General features: G+C 54.6%; 1 protein-coding gene across 1 annotated transcript; it reads right to left on the bottom strand.

The window, feature by feature from the left end:
* Window positions 1-13447: 13447 nt before the first annotated feature.
* Window positions 13448-17413, bottom strand: LMJF_20_0690 (conserved hypothetical protein; the record flags this gene model as incomplete). Its single annotated transcript, XM_001682774.1, has 1 exon — window positions 13448-17413. One exon carries the CDS (start codon window positions 17411-17413, stop codon window positions 13448-13450), a length of 3966 nt encoding a protein of 1321 aa, XP_001682826.1.
* Window positions 17414-19751: the final 2338 nt, after the last annotated feature.

The following is a 19751-nucleotide window of genomic DNA, read 5'->3' as shown; positions in this document are numbered from 1 at the left end:
GGGATGGGGGTGTGGGGCGAAACAATAAACCAGACAAGCCAGCGGGACAACAACAAAAAAAGAGAAAAGGGGGTTTGAACAAAACCGAGAGAAAGAGGACGAGTCGATAGAACGCAAGAAACGGAAAGGAAAGGAAGGCAAACAGCGAAAGAAACGAAATGCGAAGCCACAAGAAAACAACCGATGTGAGGACAAGAGAGGGAGAGAGACGTGCCGTGCGTCTGTGTGTTTGTGTGTAGTGGCAGAAGACGGATGAGGAAGGAAGAAGAAGAACGAGAGCACGTAGAGTTCAAATCCATAGAAAAACAAAACAAAACGCGCGCACACACAGACACAGACACAGACGCACCAGCAACAAACCAAAACACACAGGCTGCGGTAGGCAAATGTGTGCTAACTGAGAGGGAACACCTCTTTTTTTTTTTCGGCTTTCGTTTGTCAGTTGCTGTTGGTGCGCACGTGACGTTGCGCTTCCTGCTCTCTGAGCACGCCGAAGGACGTAGGGGCAGATACGCACACGCACAGAAATATGAATCCTGGTCAGAGGAAAAGGGGGAAAAAGGAAGCGCGCGAGAGAAGAGTGCACGGCGATGAATATCGAGGATGTCGTAGAGATAGAGAGGGAGGCTTGACTCTGGTGGGATTGAAGAGAGCGGAAGTGGTGTTGCTGATGAGAGGAAGAGGGGTCTGTAAGTATGCGTGTGCGTTTGTGATGGGGCAGGTGAGGAGCACAACAACAACAAAAAGACGCAGCCACACGCAAGACCAGATGAACAAACCAAAAGCAGAGCGAAAAACAAAGGGGGGGGGGAAAGCTGTGAAACCAACAAAACGATATATTAGGAAAGAAGGGAGACAGTGGCGTAGAGAGAAGGCGAAAGTGTCTTCTCAAGGCGAACGGGTTTGGGTGGGTGGGGCCGCTGCGTCGAGAAGGGGAGGAGGTGGTGGTGGTGGTGGTGGTGGTGTGTGTGTGTGTGGGGGGGGGACACAGCAGCAAACAGAGGAAATACACGAAGGGCTACCGGAGGCAAGCAAGCGAAACAGAACAAAACAAAAAAGAAAGCCACAAGAATAACCGACCACACAGTGAACGGGCTGGTAGAACAATGTGCACGCAGATAGACAGCACACGTACAGCCAGAAGTGCAGACAGACACACGCGCGAGCAGCTACACGCTACCAGCAAGTCCGTGAAGCACAAGCACAGACAAGCACCGAGAGAGACGTGTAGATGGAGAGAGAAACAGCAACAAACAAAAACGACAAAACAAAATACGAGACAGAGAGAGGAGAGGGTGTAGGGGTAGGGGTGGCGGAGGAGGCAGAAAAATAATTGGAAGAGGCAATGATGATGCCACACAAAGTGATGGGCAGATGGGGGAAAGGGAGGGCAAGTCTGAGCCAGAGCAAGAGGAAGCGAGAAAGAGAACAACACCAAACAAGGAGGCGTGCAAAATGGGAGAACAGCTAAAAACAAAGGGGTGCGTGAGAGAGAGAGAGAGAGCGATTAAAAGAAACAAAATGCCGGAAACAGAGGAGAAAAAACGTCCGATCCAAAGAAGAGAAGACACCCACCCACACACACACGCGCACAAAGTACAATACAAGAAAGAAGAAGGCAGGAGGTCACACAGATGAGAGGGAGAGACCAACGAAAATAAAGAGAAGAGGGAGGGAGGAGATGAGGACGCAAAAAAAAAATAGGAAAAGTACAAGCACGCAACCGCCCACGAGGAGAGGCTGCTGAGCTGGAGGACACCGGAAGGTGGGAGGAAGCAAAAAACGAGACACACGCACACACACACACGAAAACAAAAAAGAAGTAGAACAAAAATCGAAGAGAAACACAGGAATAGTGGTGTTTCGTGAATTGATGAGTGCCAAGCGCTACCGAACGGTGGGTATGTTGGTGATGATTATGGTGGGCGGGTGGGGATTGCGTGAGCGGAACGGTGAGGTAGGCGGCGTGCGTTGGAGACGGGCCTGCGTACTCGATCCGGTGCACGTAAGAGAGAGTTGAGGAAGCGAGTCGATCGATTTGCTTGACTGTAATACGAGTAGTCGAGGAAGGTAGACTTCCACGTGGAAGACGTACTACTCGTACACACACACACACACACACACACACACACACACGCACCAAGAAAAAAAAGAGGACAACAGGGCGGCACTCTCTTAGAAGCACCTTTGCCGTATTTGATTGGCTCTTGCACTCGCTTTATTTTTCTGTTTGTTTCGTCTGAGGTGTTTCTGTGTATCTCTTCACTTGTGCTCCGCGACGATACGAGAGAGAGAGAGAGAAAGAGCGCCTATTATGTGAATGAGCGCAGGTATATATGTGCTTGTGTCGCGGTGGCCGACGAAGTTTTCAATATTTACATAGAGATAGCGAGGAGCAGCAGGGGCCCGAAAAAGAAGATATGCGAGTGTGTGCGGTGGAACGCACACACAGACACACAAGACAGACAAGGGGCGAAAAAAAAAAGAAGCCGGGGGAGGGGCGAGGGACAGAGAAACACTTGTGGTTTTTTTTTTGTTTCGGTTACTTGACGGTTATGCTTTTCTTTCGTTGCTGTTGTGGTTCGGTCCTTCTCTCCTTCTTCGCCGTGCTGGTGTCTTTCCCCCCACACCCTCTCGTATGTGCGGTTACTTGTGGAAGAAGACAAGAAGAATCAGGAAAATACGCGAAAACAACAACAACAGCGAAGGTGAAGGGAGATCACCCCCCCAAAAAAAAAAAGTAAAAGGCGCGTGAGGGCAAGGTGAGTGAGATGCAGAGAGGGACAGACGCACACGCGCGAAACCAACAACACAACACGCTTACACACCCGAAAAAAAAAGGGAGGTGGATGCGGGGGAGAAAAAGACCGAACACTTAAAAGACTACGAGCAGCGTGCGCGCACACCACACACACACACACACACACGGACAGGCAGGGCAGTAATCAGGCACGAAGACGGATGAATAGCGGAAGAGCCAGTTCGATACTGTCCTCGTTCGTGTGTATGGGTTTGGGTGTAAGCAGACGAGGAAAATCAAATCTTAATTTCACCGAAAGAAACAAACAAGGATGTATGCTGTACTACAGAGAAACAGAAAAACCGTCACAGCCGCTCGAGGGGGAGGGGGGGGGAGAGGGAGAGGGAGGGAGAGCGGCACGTGACGAGAGCGAAGGGAAAAGGGAAAACCTTGACAAACAAAAATGGCAAAAAAAAGAAAAAGAAAAACAAAGACAGACAGACAGATATTCGCAGCCGACGACTGAGCTAGACCGCAAGTAAAGAGATGGAACAGACAAGAGGGAAGAGACGAGCGAAAACAGAGTAGAAAAACAAGCAAAGAGCAAAAAAGAATAACTACACTGGCAGTATGGGTGTGCCTGTCTCTGTCTCTTCGCGCGAGAGACACAGAGAGAGAGAGAGAGAGAGACAGAGACAGAGACACAGACTCAACAGTAACGGAAGCGCGTAGATGTGTGACAAAGAGATCAGCAGCAGCAAGCCGAGAACCGAGTCAAAAGACAGCGTGCACAAGCTAGACGAGGGCACAGGAGGCAGCTGCAGCAGTGGTGGTGGTGGTGGTGATGATAGGAAGAACGCGACTGGAGAAAGAGGGGAGGGGAGAGAAGTAACAGCACGCAAAACGGGAAAAACAAACAAACAAGCAAAAAACGAAGAAGAGCGGGGATGGAGGGTGGTGGACAACTGCGAAAGGACAGTGAAGTGCACACGTGCACGCACACGCACGGAAGTGAGACAGAGAAACAACGTCGGCGAAATGCAGGACGAGGGCACGGAGCAACACAACACACAAAAAGAAAACACGAAACGAAAAAAGAAATACGAACCCACCACCCGGCGCACGAGATGAATAACACAAAGGCAGGAACGCACACACAAACACACACACACACACACACACACACACACGAGCCAAAGAAAACACCAGCACGCCGTGTGCGTGTGCGCGTGCGTGCTTTTTTGTTCGGCTGCTTACGTTCGCCTCTTTTCGGGCAATGTGTAGAGAATAGGAAGGGGAAGGAAGAGAGCGTATGGGGAGAGAGGCCAGGATGTCAGGGGAAATACGCACACTAAAGTTGCGAAACGTAGAGAGGAATGAGAGCGACCAGAAGGGGATGGAGGTGTCCGATGGATGGAGAGGAACAAGTGTAAGGCACGAAACAATAAAGAACGAGCGGTATAACGCGAAGGAGCGGTGTTGTCCTTCTTCTGACGTGTGTTGCTTTTCGTTTTTTTTGCTTGTTTGTTTGTTTGTTGTGGTTGTGGTTGTGGTTGCTGTCTTGGTGTCGGCCGCTCCTGATCGTTTCGAGAGCTGCCAGGCTCCTCCTCCTCCTCCTCCTGTGCTTTCGCCGTTGGGGCGTCTTCGACTTGCGTGACGCGGAAAGGGCGCTGCGGCGGAGATATTGCGCCTGCCTTTCAATTCGTAAGGATGCACTATTCAGATGAAGCGAGGGAGGGAGGGAGGGAGGGAGGGAGGGAAAGAGAGGCAAAGAGAGGCGGGAAGAGGGCCGCTTCGTCGTTTTGATTCTCTGCGGTGTGTGTGTGTGTGTGTGTGTTTGCCTGCATGCTCCGCACACCTGTGACTGTGTCAATCTCCCTCCCCCGATCGCGCGCTGCCGACGGACAAGGCAAAGGAAAAGAGGATGAAGAAATAGGATGCAACCTAGAAACACGCAAGCACACAAACAACAGAAGAATAACACACAAGGAGAACAAAAGAAGGTAGTGAAAGGGAGATAGCCGACGTTTTCGATTGCGTGTTGCCTCGTTTTCTGTTTTACTTTGCGTTCTCAGCCTGAAGGCTCTCGTCGTTTCCTTTCCTGACCTTTTTTCTGCTCTTGTTTGTTGTTGGCTTGTTCGTACCGCTTACCGTCACGTGTGTGGCACTTTTATGCGAAGGAAGTGCCGTGGGAGAGTGGTGAAGGGACAGAGACAGAGACAGAGACAGAGAGAGAGAGAGAGAGAGAGAAGGATGTAGCGCCGGTAGAATAAAGGCGGTTGCTGCTGTGACGCGAGAGAGACGGGGAAAGCATTCAGCAGTAGGAGGGAAGAAGAGGAGGAGGACGGGAGAGCATACAAAGACGCCACACAACCTCACACAAAGGGGGTCGGCCTGTGGTTGCTTGCTGCTGTTCTTCTCTCGTTTTCTTTTCCTCGATGTGCTTGGCGCAAACACGAAATACCGCGTCGTTTTTTTTTTTGCCGTTGTCTTGAGGGCAGATTCGCCGCGTCCTCCTTTTGCTTGTTTTTTTTTTGTTATTTCCTCAACACAGACAGACAGACACACCACCTTTTCTTGTGTTTTCGGTTTTCCATTCTGTGTGTATCGCCAAGTCGTGCGTGTCCGCTCTTTCGCTGCCTTGTGCGTGCCACCTGGAGCGAGTCTCGACTTTAGAGGCAAGCGGAGGTGTCGGTGAGGAGGACAGCGACCTGTGTGGTGGCGTGGATGAGACTGTGCAAGGGGCAGCCACAACGGAAAGAGAACGTGTGCGCGTGCGCGGCTATGAAACACTCACGTCGTTGTTGCGTTTGCCAAGCTCACAGGCATACCTTGGAGCGAGTTGCGGTTTCTGTTTCAAGACCTGTGCTTATATATGTGTGCACGCCAGCGTAGGAGCGGGAAAGATCGGAAGAGCCGATGTTATCGTGCGCATGCGTGGATGCACGAATTTGAGCCGAGACAACCGAAAATGAAGAGCGAAAAAAATCATAACGCGAGATTCACAGATGATAGGACAGCAGTGCAGGGTAAGGGGACAGAAGTGAAGAGACCCCTCCTCCCCCCCCCACCACCACAAGAAAAACCGTGTGTGGTGTCGAGGGTGCGCAGGTGAGTCAGGGGAATGACAATGATGGTGGTGAAGGAGCGGCAGCAAACACACAAACACATAAACAAACAAAGCACACCTGCACAATTCGAGAGAGAAGCACTTGACGTGGCGTTTTGGTTCACTTTTTTTTGTTTCGCTTGTTCACGTCAAACGTGTCGTCTGTCGTATGACGTCTCTCTCTCTCTCTTTCTCTGTGTGTGTGTGTGGGTGGGTGGTTGCCGGGGCGAAGGAAGGGGAGGGAAGGAGGCACAACGTTCGATGTGTGTGTGTGGGGGGGGGAGGGGAAGGTGACAGCAGACGCATTGGCGGTGCGCAGAGAGAGAGAGAGAGATAGGCGGGCAGATGGGGCGAGTGAAGGATGTGGGAAGGAAGGAGCGAACAACAACAACAACAACAACAAAAAGAATCTAAGATGTGTACACACCCAGCACATCCAGGGCTGAGCGAAAAGCCGGAGACAGTGGGACGGAGCATGACTGTCTCCTCTGCCTCCCGGCCGCCTCTCCCTGTCTCGCGCCCGAGAAACGACTGCGTTTTTTTCACGTCCATGTGAAGTTCTGCTCGCCCTCCCGTACATCATAACCAGAGGGGGGCGGGGAGAGGAGGTGAGCGAGGAAGGTGGATGCACCGACGCGTTGCCAGCACGGTGGCCCCAAACCAGCATAGCAGCATCGCGCTCCTTTTTTCTCTACCTTTCCGTTTCAATACATTGCTTGCTGTTAATTCAAGCATTACCCCAGAGGCACTACACGGCTCAACCTGTGATTAGCCACCGCCACAACCACGGAGACGCATACAAGAATTCCAAAGCCAAAAAGAATAATACTACTAATAAAACAGCACATGCCAAAGACCACAATTCAACGAAGGAAAGAGAACAAGGATGGCAGCGGGTGGAGTGGGGTGGGGTGGGGGCCAATGAATGACGTACGTGTGCCTCACATAGCACCAAAAGAGGGAAATAAAGCGATGAGACACCGTAAAGGCGACAGGGAATGAAAATATTACGCAACACACACACACACACACAGACACAGACACACACACAGACACAGACACAGACACACACAGACACACACACACACACACACACACACACACACAACAGTCGAGTGCGAAAAAAACCAAAGCAAGGAGGCTTGCCTGAGCAAGAGGGAGGCGAGGAGAACAAGATGAGTGCTCACGGAAACGCGATAATTCTATGAAGAACCCCTCGTCTTCCGTTTCCGTGATTGTACGTGTGCCCAAGGTTCAGCAACTGGTAGAGCTTACAAGGGGGAGGGGAGCCGAAGGCGTCTTCTCTGCTTCACCAGCGAGTGCAAGCTGCACGGGACACACGCCATGCCTTATTTTCAGGCTTCTCTTATCACTGTCATCACACGTCACGTTTCGCTTGCTTTTTTCGCTGCTTCCTTCGTTGGGTCGCCTGCCACGTACTCACACACAAGCGAAGCAGCACCGAAAACACACGCACGCACACGTACCGCATCAGCAACCCGACAACTGGAACGGGATCCGACATCGACAACGTGACGAGGGAAAGAAACGGGAGGGGGGGGGAGGTTGCAGACGACGGGAATAGGCCCATCGCGAGGGGATGCAGAAGGGGAGGAGATCCCTCACAAGAGGCCGACAACAGAAGAAACGCTGAAAAGGAAAAGAAACACAAAAAAATTATAGAGGCGACACAAAAGACGGGAGCAGGAGGGAGGGGCAGTCCTGCAGCCGTGAAAAACGGCATTGAAGGGGGCGGGGATGCACAGAGCAGGTGGCCCGCAAGAAAATGAAGTCAACGCAAGAGAGAGAGCGAGAGACCATGCGTCCCGAATAACAGGAAAGAGCGAAGAGAAAAGGTCAGGAGGGAGGGACAAGGCAAGGATGACGCAGGGGGTGGAGTCAATGGCGTTCTTCGCGCACCCATACTCCTCTTCCTGTCACCTTATTTCTCCACCTTCCCAAGCGGCGGCCCTCATCGATGCGATCGCCGAGGCGAGGAGTGCGAGGCGAAAACACAAAACGGGAGAAGAAACACGCAAAACAAAACAGCGAAAACGGCAACGAGAGAAAAAAAGGGAAAGGAAGTGCAGGGGGAAGGGGAGGGAGGCGGCGGCGGCGGCGGGGGGAGGGGAACAAAATCGTAATAGTCCAAGAAAAGGGAGCGAACAGGAGACGGAGACACAGCCGAGGTGGCTCATGCGCGAAAGAATCCACCAGCGGGGGGGGGGCCGAGTGTGCTGCTATGGGATGGGAAAGATAAAAAAAAAGCGAAGAGGTAGGAGAAGGGGGGGGGGAGGGGACACGCGCGTCTGTTGGGCACCCGTGGATTCAGGGAAAGCACATCAGTGTAGGCGGACGCGCGCACGTGAGAGCAAGAGCGTCTCGACGCCATTCCTCATGATTTCCTCCCTACCCTCAGTGTACCTTTCACGGACCGCAAGCCCCAAAACCAGCAAACACTCACGCACGCGCATGCACAGAGGCGTGCAGGCCATGTTCTCCAGCTCACATGAGCCCGCTGAACGAGGCAGAGGCAGACAGAAAACAACAACAAAAAGAAGATAAAGCCACGAAAGTCGGAGAGAAGATCCGTGGGGCCCATCGCGTACAGTGTGAGGCGGGTGTAGGTATACCGGGCCGGAGATACGACGACAGAAGCGATCACGAGGAATGAACAGTAGAACCATCGAAAGCAATACACACATATATATATATATATACAGATAGCGAAACAGAAAAAAAACACACTCAAAAAATGAAACACAGCAAACCAAACAAAACACAGAGAGAGGGAGAGAGGGCGGGGGCATGCGTGCAGCCGAGGTGAACGGGGGAGAAGGCAGAGCCGGTCTTTGCAGTGGAGGGCTGGCGAAGAGCAGAAGAATGCTACCGAAAAAAAGGGGACAAGCAAAAAAGAAAAGAGTGCACAAGAGAGACAGTGAGACGGCGCCCGCGGGCAGCGAAGAGAAGGATCAGAAACGGGGGAGAGGAGGAAGGAAAAGGCGGAGTGGAGAACGAGAGTGAGAACGAGCGCGAGATGGGAAGAGCGGTAATGGCAGTGGTAGTGGCATCGGGGGACGCGTCCACCACAAAAAAAAAAGGCAGATGAGTGAGCGAAAGAACCACAGAGGGGGATAGAATAGAGAACGACAACCGAAGCACACACAAAAAAACGATGGAGCAAGATAAAAACAGGCCAAAACGTCTCCCAGATTAGATGCTGTGCGTGCCGTCGCTGGCTGCAGCTATATGCATACACACACACACATATATATATATATGCATCCACTTTTTTCTTCGCTATCTGCCGTCGTCGTGCTTTCTCCTTCGATTCTCCCGGATGTATGTGGGTATGTGTACTATTTGTGTCTTGGTTGCTCGCCACTGACGGGAAGGAATGTAAAGGGGCACATACACGCAGATGCAGACGCAGCCCAACACAAGGGTAGAACAGAAACAGTAGTTTGAAGTGAGCTAAACAAACTAACAAAACAAAAAAGATAAAGGAAGGTGCGCCAGCACTCCAGCAAAACATGCGCCCCATCGGCAGCTGCTGAGCGCGTGTCTCCGCACATCCATGAACAGACCCACCGAGGACGGCTCGCCGCAGGAGGGGGCGATCACAGCAGTAGGAGTGCCTTTGGATCGCCATTTCCGGTTTCTTTCCTCCTCCAACCCAAAGAGAAGCAAAGGAAGGTACTCGTTTTTCTCGCCGCATGTGTGCAGACTTGTTTCCTGTTCCAAGCACTTCGCTTGTCCTTCGCCCGCCCATCCCCTTCCACCGCCATCCAAACGAAAGAGAGAGAGAGAGAGGGCGAGGGCGAGGGCAAGGAAGGGCTTGATCACTGGCGGGTGTGCTGCCTCACGAACCTGTGCGGCGGAATGCACTCAGGGGCAGGGATTGCCCCACCGGTTTCTGTGCCACGTCTTGTGCTGAGGGTGCTCTGCCGGGGGAGTGGGGGCGCTGCTACCCTCGCTCTTCTCCTTTTCTTCCTGTATAACAGAAACAAGATGATGAGCTGAAGGAACGGAGAGAGGCATGACGGGAGTGAGAGAGGAGGGGGGGGGTTCGGGAGGCTAGGTACTGTGCCGGTGGGAGGAGGACATGGGAAGTGAGAGAAGATAGGAAAGGTGACCACTAAATGGAGAGGGGGGGGGGCGGAGGAATCCAATCTAAATCGAAGCACGATGGAGGAGCACTACGTAGAGGGCCTCTTCCCCTTCCCCAAATAAAACGTGCTTGTGCGTGTGTGTGTGTGTGGGGGGGGAGTTGGAAGAGGGATGTGAAAGGTGTGCAGCTCCTATGTCTCAATGCACATCCAGGAATGGAAAAAAATACGGATGGAGACGATGGCGCACATCGCCGGAACTCAGCACCGCATGCATAAAAGGAAAGACAATGCAGAGGAAACGCTCTCGGAAACAACGGAAGAGGTCGGGAGGGAGCGAACCAACGAAGAGAAACGATAAGATTGTGTCTCCGATGAAGACGTGTGTGTGTGTGTGTATGCAGGCGGGGGAGGGTGGTTGTATGCGTGGCAACCACGTGCCAGTCTTGTCTACCAGAGAGGGAACAACGAGGTAGCACAAAAACAAAAACAAGTGCATATGAGACAGGCAAGTAAGGAGGATTCGGGGAAGAGGGCAGGGTCATCTTCTATGGAGGCGCAGGGGTATGGGAGGGGGGAGAACGGAGTAGGTGCTTCGGTGGGGGCGTGGTATGCAGCGCACCTCCAGCTAAAATAGACGTACGCGCACAATCATAGGAATAAGCCCACACATCTAGCGCTAAGCCGCGCAGACACGTCCCTGAAGGCTTTGCTGCTCCGCGTCATGTCGTCCAGTTGCTTCCCTCGATCGATCTCTCTTCGGTGGTTTTTCTCCATGCAGACTTTCCCCGGCCTTTTCCCTGCATGGGAGGAGCGAGGACGCAAAAGGGGCAACAACAAAAAGCAGACAAGAGCCTCACGTGTGTGTGTATGTGTGCGTGCGTGCGTGCCGGCTGAGCAACCAATTAACTCAAATCGACTGGTGAAAACAAAGCAAGAAAAGAAAATGATGCGGCAAGGTTGGGTGATGTTATTGTTTTCCTTGCTCTCGTCTCCTGTAATCGACAGCACCTGCTTTACATAAACCCATGTCGCGTGTACGCCTCTGCGGTAGACCCCTATTCCATAGATAAGATATACACAGCGGGCACCAGAACACAAAAGGAAAAAAAGGAAGCCCCCCCCCTCTCTCTCCCAATCAACAACACGACAATAGTAGCGTGCAAGAACAAAAAATAAAAAAGGAAAGCCGAGAGGTTGAGAGCACAACATTGCAGAAGGTGCCGCCCGCAGGGCAGAAGACGAGTTGAGCCGAGAGCAAGGCGGCGATGAACAGTTTATGCACACACACACACACACACACACAACGCGCTCACAGACCTGCACAGAGACAGGAAGACGAGAAGGGCCCACAAAGGAAGGGAAAGAAACCCACGCAAGGGTGCTGCACTTGCCTTAGAGAGAGTGCTTGTGCTTGTGTGTGTGTGTGGGGGGTGCCTACATACGGGTACCGATGTGCCGGTCCTCTAAAGCCTTCTTTTTTCTGTTTCGTTCGGCGTATTCTGGTAGCTCCTTCAGACTTTCCTCACTCTCACGCAACACAAGCTGGGCCCTTTCTGCAGAGGCATCCCCCCTTCATCTTCGTGTCGTTGACCTCATCTCTGTCGATGCTCGGGCCGAGGTCCAAAGTCTCTGCGCCTCGTTACAAGCACGATCAGCTCCCCTCACACATAGGAAAGAGCAGCCGAGAGGGAGGAAGAGTGGCAGCGGCAAGCGAATAGCCGTCGCACTGCATGTCATGCTCTCGTTCCCCACCCCCACCCCTCCTCTCCATATATCGCTTCGTCAAAGACTCTGGTCGGCTGCCCAGAGGCCCCCCTCGCCTTGTGCAACCTTGAATCCCCCGCACTCTCTACCAGGGGGAAAAACCAAGTCTGCACGGCCTTCGGCAGAGACGCCTTAGCACGAGTCTTTACCAAACACACGAACAACGTTACGTAACCGCTAAGAGATGGTGAAGGACCCCTTCGTTTCACCACCGCCACGACACAAGAGGGGCTTCAGTGTGAGGGACACACCGGCGGGTGCCGACACCACGAAGGACAGAACACCATACACAGATCCGCCAGAATTCTCGGCACACTTCTTTTGTTCCTCGTCTTGCACTTACCTGTGCTCTCTCACCCCAATCCTATCTCAATATACATATATGTAGGCCGCTTGGATGTTGTCGTGCTTCTCGTTTGCCAGCACCGTTTCCGTTCCCGCGTCATCTTGCTTTAGAGAAACTGGCACGCCGTGCTGCAGCGGAAGATGCACACGCTAGACAGACGAGAGGAGAACGAGGGGGAGAAGGAGAGATTTTTGTGTGTGTGTTGCTGGCTGCTTGTTTTAAAGGGGGTGGGGAGGGTGAGGGGTGAGGGAAGACACATAAGAGGCACTTCACGCACACGCGCACAGGCATATGTAAACACACACACACAACAACAACAACGACAACGACAACGAAAAGGAAGCATAAACGAAAAGAAGCAGTTCTTAGAAAGGGATAGGGAGCCTGGATAACAGTGGCGAGACACTCGGTGAAAGGCCATGGTATCGGCGACCAAGCAATACATATCTATATATATATATATAGATATGTATGTATTCGCACAAGCAAACCTGCAGAGTAGCCGTAGAGGTCAGTACAACAACAAAACCGTCAAGTCATCACACAGTCACAGAAAGGGGATGGCGGAGGGAAGAGAAGAAAGGATCACGTAGAGACGACGAAGAGCGCCGAAGAAGAAAAGGACGAACAACAACGAGTAATGAACCAGAAAGGTGTGCGGGCGAGACAGGAGAGAAGAGCGATCAGTAAAACGCAGTAAAAAACAGGTTTGTATTCACAGGACTATATATATATATATATAATGCATTCTCTAAAGAAACACCAACGTATGCAAGCGAGACAAAACAACAACAGCAACAGCAAAACAAGCGACCCCTCCCTCTCTCCCTCCCTTCCCCCCTCACACATACACACACAAAAGCAAGGCAGACAAAAACCTCGAACACAACAAAGCATAGGCGGCGCCAACATAAACCGTGCAGCACACCCCTTTCACATAGAGCGGGAAGGAGGAAAAAGAAAGAGAAGGGGAAAGAAAGAAGCGGTGGTGGTGGTGGTGACAGAAGGGGCTGAACTAAAACACACACACACACACACACACACACACACACACACACACATACACACAAACAGCGAACAACAACGCCGAAAAGGTACACACAGGAACGGCCAAGAAAACAACAACAACAGCAAAGGAGCAACCGAAAATGAAAAGGGAAAGCAAACACAACGAAACGAGCAAAAAAGAATCCCGCGTACAGACACAAACACATCCGTGTGCACGTCTGTGCCTACATACATGCAAGCAAGCGGAGGGGAAGCGGGGGAGGGAAGGGCGGCATTCAGTGGCGTGTGGCGGGGGAGGAGTTGGCAGTTGTTCTCCCCTCACCATTGCCGGCCGCTTCCCCCGAGCAGCCCATGCCTGTTGTGCTTCTCTACTGGGCGCGGAAGAAAAACTGGCCGTTTGAGAAAAACTGGCTTCCGTCCTCGTCCTCGTCGTCGTCGCGGTCGATGCCGCCGTGCCCGCGGATAGCTTCCATTGCAGCCGTCGCAGCCGCCAGCGCGACGGCGGCGTCGTCTTCGTCGTCGTTGATTGCGGCAAAACTGTACGGGTTCGTCTTCAGATGCGGATTCGCCGCTGCTGGGGTGGTCACCTGATCGCCGATCACTTCCGCAACACCAGCAGAAGCGGCCCCGGCATTGGTTGCGGTTGACTTGGCGCTCGTGTTAGCCGCACTTGCCGCCGGCCCTGACGCTGAGACCTCCTTGCCAGACGCATTTGAGGTGGGCGCGGGCTGCTGCTGCTGCTGCTGGGCATGAGCGTACATGTTTTGCATGCTCGTGTGTTGCATTCCCTGCATGTGTGGCAGTGGTGGCATGACAGAGCCGGGTACTGCGTTGTACGATGCTGGCGGCGCGGCGGCGCTGCCTTGCTGCGGTGGCGTAGAGGCCGGTGTGCGAGAGGCGCTCTGCGGACTGAAGGTTTGTGAGCTGCCTCCCGCCGCCATGCTGGCCATGGCCTGCTGCTGCTGAGCCATCTGCTGGGCCTGATGCTGTGCTTGTTGTTGCTGAGCATGAGCCTGCTGGGCCCGCCGAGCCTGCAGCATCATCTGCGCCTGCTTCAGGAGTTGTGCCTGCTGCTGCTCGTTGAGAGGCGCCTGCTGGGCCAGTTGAGCCTGCTGCTGGAGCTGGCGTAACAGCTGAAGTTCCTCCTGTGCATCCATGAACTGCTGGTAAGCCTTCTGCCCTTCGGCCTGGTGCTGTGCTTGTTGCTGGGCCTGCTGTTGAGCGTGATATTGAGCCTGCTGCTGCGCTTGCTGCTGGGCGAGCTGTTGAGCTTGTTGTCCTTGCTGTTGCGCTTGCTGCTGCGCGGCGGCCATATTCATCACGCCAGGCATCATGTAAGGGTTCATGTACACTTGCTGCGGTTGCATTTGCGGGGCTTGCTGCGGTGGAATAGTGGTCATCATGAACGGCTGCTGCTGCTGTGGCTGCTGCACTGCCTGCGCCGTTGGCGCGGACGCCACCGGCACCATCAGCAGTTGCCCGCCAGGACCCATCATGTACTGGTACTGCTGCTGCGACTGCTGCACTGCCTGCGGCGCTGCTTGAGCAGCAAAGTACTGTTGCGAGGCCCCTATCATCTGCTGTTGTTGCTGGGGTACGTTGTACATGTGCATCATAGATGGAAAGGCCATCATCTGTGGCGGCTGCGGGGGTGTGCCAGAGGCGCTGGTGGCGCCTGCGGATGCGGCTTGAGGAGCCACCATCATCGGCTGACCCGTTGCCGGGTTGATCACGTATGCCGGGTGCGCCGCCTGCGTCGGCGCGGCTGGCGCCGTCAAGACTCGGGAGTTGCTCGGCACTTGCACGTAACCGACGCCGGCCACGTACATGAGCATGGGGGCACCCGCGGTGGCAGCCGTGGTCGGGGCTGCCGCCGCAGTCGACTGGTTGGACGGCACCATGCCCATACGCAGCATGGTTGGGTTTTGCCCCATCGCTGCCGCCTGCGCAGCGAGTAACGGGTGCCCAGCAGTTGTGGGTGCCGCAGGCCCCGTCAGCGCGTTCGGTGCAACGCCCTGCACTATGTTGGCGTGCATCGCAGGGAGGTTGTGCAGCATCTGCGCCGCCTGCGGGGGCGGTAGTGGGTGGGTTTGGGCCGCTGCAGCGGCCGCGGCCTGGGTGGTTGCGGCGTGTTGCGCTTGCTCTGCGTGCGCTGCTGCTGCCTGCGCCTTCTTGCGCTTCTCCTCCTCGGCAGCAAGGCCCTCCTTCACCCAGTGGCGCACCGTGGCGGCGACAATCGTGCTTCCCATCACGTGCTCCTCGCGCTCGAGGCTGCCCTCCTCTTGCAGTGCTTCGCGGCGACTCTGGTTGAGATGACGGCGCTCCTTCATCAGCGGCCCCATATCACACCGAATGAAGGAGTTCTTGACCGTCTCGTACGCGGCCGTCTCGGCAATCAGCTTCATCATGCGCGCGAGCAGCGCGCCATCAAAGATGACCTCAATACCACGCTCGCCAGAACTCAACTCGTACAAGGAAACTTCAGGCATGGTGCAGTGCGTCCTGCGGTAGATCTCGTCTTGCGGCTCGGCCGTCTTCTGTTTGCGCTGGCGGCGGCGGCTGCGGCGTGTGCGACGACTGGCCGTAGGAGCCGAGGCGTTGCTGGGCTTCGCATCTTTCTCCCAATCTGCCGTGGTGTTGCGTGTCGAGTCGGCCGCGTCCCCGTCTTCGTTCTCACCATCTTCCCTTTTCTTCACTGCCTTCTCCACCGCTGCGACATCGGTGACCGCGCCAGCTTCCCCGCTCCTGTGCCCGTCATCGTCTACATCGGAGTGCTCCCTGTCCTCGGAGTCGTCGCCGCGGGCCTGCCGCTGCGGCTTCGCCACCTCGCCACCGTCACTGACAACGGTCTGCACCAGGGTGTCGCTGTCGGTCTTCGTCGGGGCTTCTCCGTCCGCCGTCGCGGCAGTGATAATTTCTGCCGAAATGCTGCCGACCGTCAGCGCCTTCTCCAGGGAAGGTGCACCACCTCCGCAGGAGGCCATCTCACCGCCGACGCTCGCGGCGAGGTGCCGCTCGCTAAGACCCATCTCTTCCACAAAGTCCAGGAGCGGCAGCTGCTCCTGTAGTACCTTCAGCTGGTGCACCCGGTCTTTTGGCAGCATTACATGAATGTTGAGCAGCTGCAGGTGTGTGTAGTAAGCGTTCTCCACCTCAGGGGAGTGGACGGGACGCTGCAGCATGCTGCTGGTCAGGTACTGAGAGCGGAACATTATGCTGGCCAAGAAGACGACCGGCTCCAGCAGGTGCATGTACTTGTACTCGTTCTCGAAGATTAGTTCGAATGCCACGTCCAGGCCCTTGGAGCCACACTCGTTGATGCGCAGCACGTGCAGGGGCGGCTTTGACTCTGGTCCGTAGACCTCCTTCGACTCGTGGTCGACGGTTCGCGGCTTCGAAAAGCACGAGAGGTACCCAATGCAGCGCAGGCGACGGCCCTGCACAGTCACCCACTCCGGCGAGGACGGAATGCTGCCAACACTGCCGCTGGAGCCGGACATCTGGAGTCCGTTGGGGCCCGTTGTCGGAGTCGGAACATTCAGCGCTGTCAGAGTGTTGTTGCCCTTAGCGCCGTTGGGGCTCGTGGAGTTCTGCTGCCCTGACGAGCCTCGACGGCCCGACGTGTCCGGCTCGATGGTGCATACCGCGCACGGCACCGGCCGCAGCATTGGAGGCTGGGGAGGCGTCATCGACTGCTGCGACGAGAGCGATGCACGAGAAGAGCTGCCGATGGCACGAGGAGCCGCCAGATCCCCCTTCACAGACCCACCCACCTCCGGGCCAACCTTTGGGCTCGTTGCGCTGTCCATGCCCTTGATTGAGGCCATGCGCTTCTCGTGCAACTTCGCGTTGGCCTGTCCCGCGGAATCGTACACGACACGAGTTGCTGTAAAGAAAGATGCCTCAATCTCGTTCAGCAGCTGGTCCATGGCCTTGTACGCGTGCACAGCCTTTCGTTTCGTCTCGGCGCTGGCGTCGAGGTTCCCGCTGCTGGCGAAGGTGGCGTTGAGCGCCGGTGGCGGTGGGCCGGCGGAAGGGATGACACCGCCTGCTGTGTCGCTTATATTGTGCAGGGATGTCTGCGCTGAGAGGTCGGGCGTGGTGCAGTTCGAGGAAATGCCGTTCTGCATTGCCTGGAGGGCGAGCGCGGTCGTGTTGGGTGGACCGTCAAAATAGAGCTGCGCCACCGCATCTTTCAGTCGCCTGTTTGTATCGTTGAAGTGACGCCGCAGAAGGGGAACGAGACATACCTCTGTCGTGCCGCCGTTGTTGGGATGCTGCGCCGCCGTCGCGAACAGAAAGTTCGGCGCATCGTGAGAAGGGTAGCCACCCATTTTTTCTCCGTTTTTTTTTTGTGAGCGTTCGGTTCACGTCACGCCTCTCTCTCTGGCTAGGCTTCGCCTCTTTGGTGCAAGCACTGGGGCTGCTGGTGCGTAGGCCTCTGCGTAGGTGTATACGTATGTATGTATGTACGTGTGTGTGTGTGGGGGGGGTGGCAGCCAAACGAGGAGAGGGCCACACCAACAACAGACGGACGGACAGACACGGGCAGTCAATAAGACGCTATATATATATATATATATATACGTTTTGACGCGCCGCTTGCACGCACACGTGTTCACACACTCGACAAGGTCGACCGCACAACGACGCAAGCGCAAACACGAAGAAGAAAGCAGAGAAATAAAAAAAGAGAAGACAGCACAACAACAACAACAAAAAAACTCCCACTCGTACAGTGCGAGAGGCAGATACGACCGACGACGGGGCACGACGCGTAGACGGTGAACCCCAACGATACACGGAAATAGAAATAGACCCAGGAGGCGTGAGGCACACAGACAAGAGAGGTGAGGGAAGAAAAGACGCTTTCGGTAATCACGACACCCTTCCCCTGTCAGGGATCTACGCACACGCACACACACACACACGCACAAACACGGGCGCGCACAGGTGCGCGGGTTTAGACACACGCTTACTTTAACGCGTGCGGACAAATAGAGAACCGACGAGCACTCTTGGGAGGGAGGAGAGCAGCGAGCAGCGGCTAAAGGATAACAGAGAGAGAGAGAGAGATGGAAAGAGGTGCGAGTGCTGGGAAGAGGCACCAGTCGTAAAACCAAAAAGAGAAATGAAAGGGCGAGGGCGCTAGGAAACACGAAAGCGAGAAATAAGAGATACTCCTCGATTTTCGTAATGTGTGTCTCCTCCTTTTTGTATGCTGTTCTTGTCGGTCTGCTCCCCCCCCTTTTACATTCTGTGCTCTCTCACACCCGTTGGGCGTACGCGACCCGATCGTTCCCGTCTTTCGTGCGCTCGTTCGTCTTCGTCGAAAACACCGACGCGTTTTCGTGCCTTCTTCTTCGCTCCTTCGTATCGTCTCTCTCTCGCTGCTTACGTTTGACACCCGCAAGAGAAAATGATCAACAACAAGAGGACGCACGCCCCATATACCCCCCTCACACACACACACACACACACACACACGCACACACACACACACGCGCGCGCACACCCTGAGCTTGCCACACACAGAGAAAGGCGCTAGCGTCCTCGAACGTACACCCGCACTCAGATAATCACCAACCGTAACGGAGGACGATGGAGGTGAAGTGAAGTGACGCGACGAGGCGACGGTTCTTCCCTCTCCCGTGTTTACTTCCCTTTTCTTTTCGCTTACTTTTTCTCTCCCCTCGCCTCTTTTGCTGGGGTTCGCTCCGGTATCGCTCACTGGATCCTGTTCGGCGGTCTGCTTTCGTGACGGCAGCGGTGCCTCCCCCTCCCCTTTTCTCTCCTGCGGGCACTCACTCACGCACACCACACAAAACGCCGGGGCGAGAACAAACGACCAAAGAAAACAAAAAAACAAACAAACTGAAGAGCGGGGGGGGGATGTGTGAGGGGTGGGTGGGTGAGGAGATAGCGAGAGAGAAGGGAGGCGGGAAGAGGAGCCAAGGCAAGCACACCAAACAAAACAAGGGGAGGGCTCACGGCACTTTCTCTCCGGTTTCTCCAAGCACCACCACCACCACTACCACCACCACTACTACTGCCGCTGCTACTGCTGCAGAAAACCGGTGAGAAGAAAATGGAAAAAGACCGAGCACGGGAAAGGGAATTCTTTTTTTGTGTGTGATTGATGTTGTCGTAAGCACGGCAACTGCGTTTTCCAGAGTGCTTGCCTTGATGTGAGAGGCGTACTCGCTCCGTCTCTCGCTCAATCTCGCTTGCTCGACCCCTCCCTTGTATTGAGTATTTTGCCGACTGTCGGGCGTGTAGGCTCGCAAGCAAAAGAGAACAACAAAATGAATGCAGAGAAGCAGGGGTGAGGGGTAGGGGAGGGCGAGAGGGCGTTAGAGAGGAAGGAGGGTGATTAAAACGCACTGGGGAGTCGTGGTGGGTGAGGGAGGGGATGGGGTCTGATGTAAGAGATGTAGGCAGAGGGAGGAGGGATGGGGAATAAAACACACACACACACACACACACACGCACACACGGAGAGGGAGCTGGAGCCTCAAGAGAGCCTGGATTCTAGCACCTCGCTCTCTGTATCCCCCCTACCCGCTGACGCGTGTGTGTATAGATGTAAGGTATAGGTGCGTTGGTGGGTGTTGGTTTGCACCGATATATATATATATATATATGCGGAACGAAAGGAACGCACGAAAAAAC

The sequence above is a fragment of the Leishmania major genome, chromosome 20 (assembly GCF_000002725.2).
Source record: "Leishmania major strain Friedlin complete genome, chromosome 20".
Lineage (NCBI taxonomy): Eukaryota > Euglenozoa > Kinetoplastea > Trypanosomatida > Trypanosomatidae > Leishmania > Leishmania major.
Note: the sequence above shows the minus strand (reverse complement) of the source record. Positions and strands in the feature narration are given on the sequence as shown.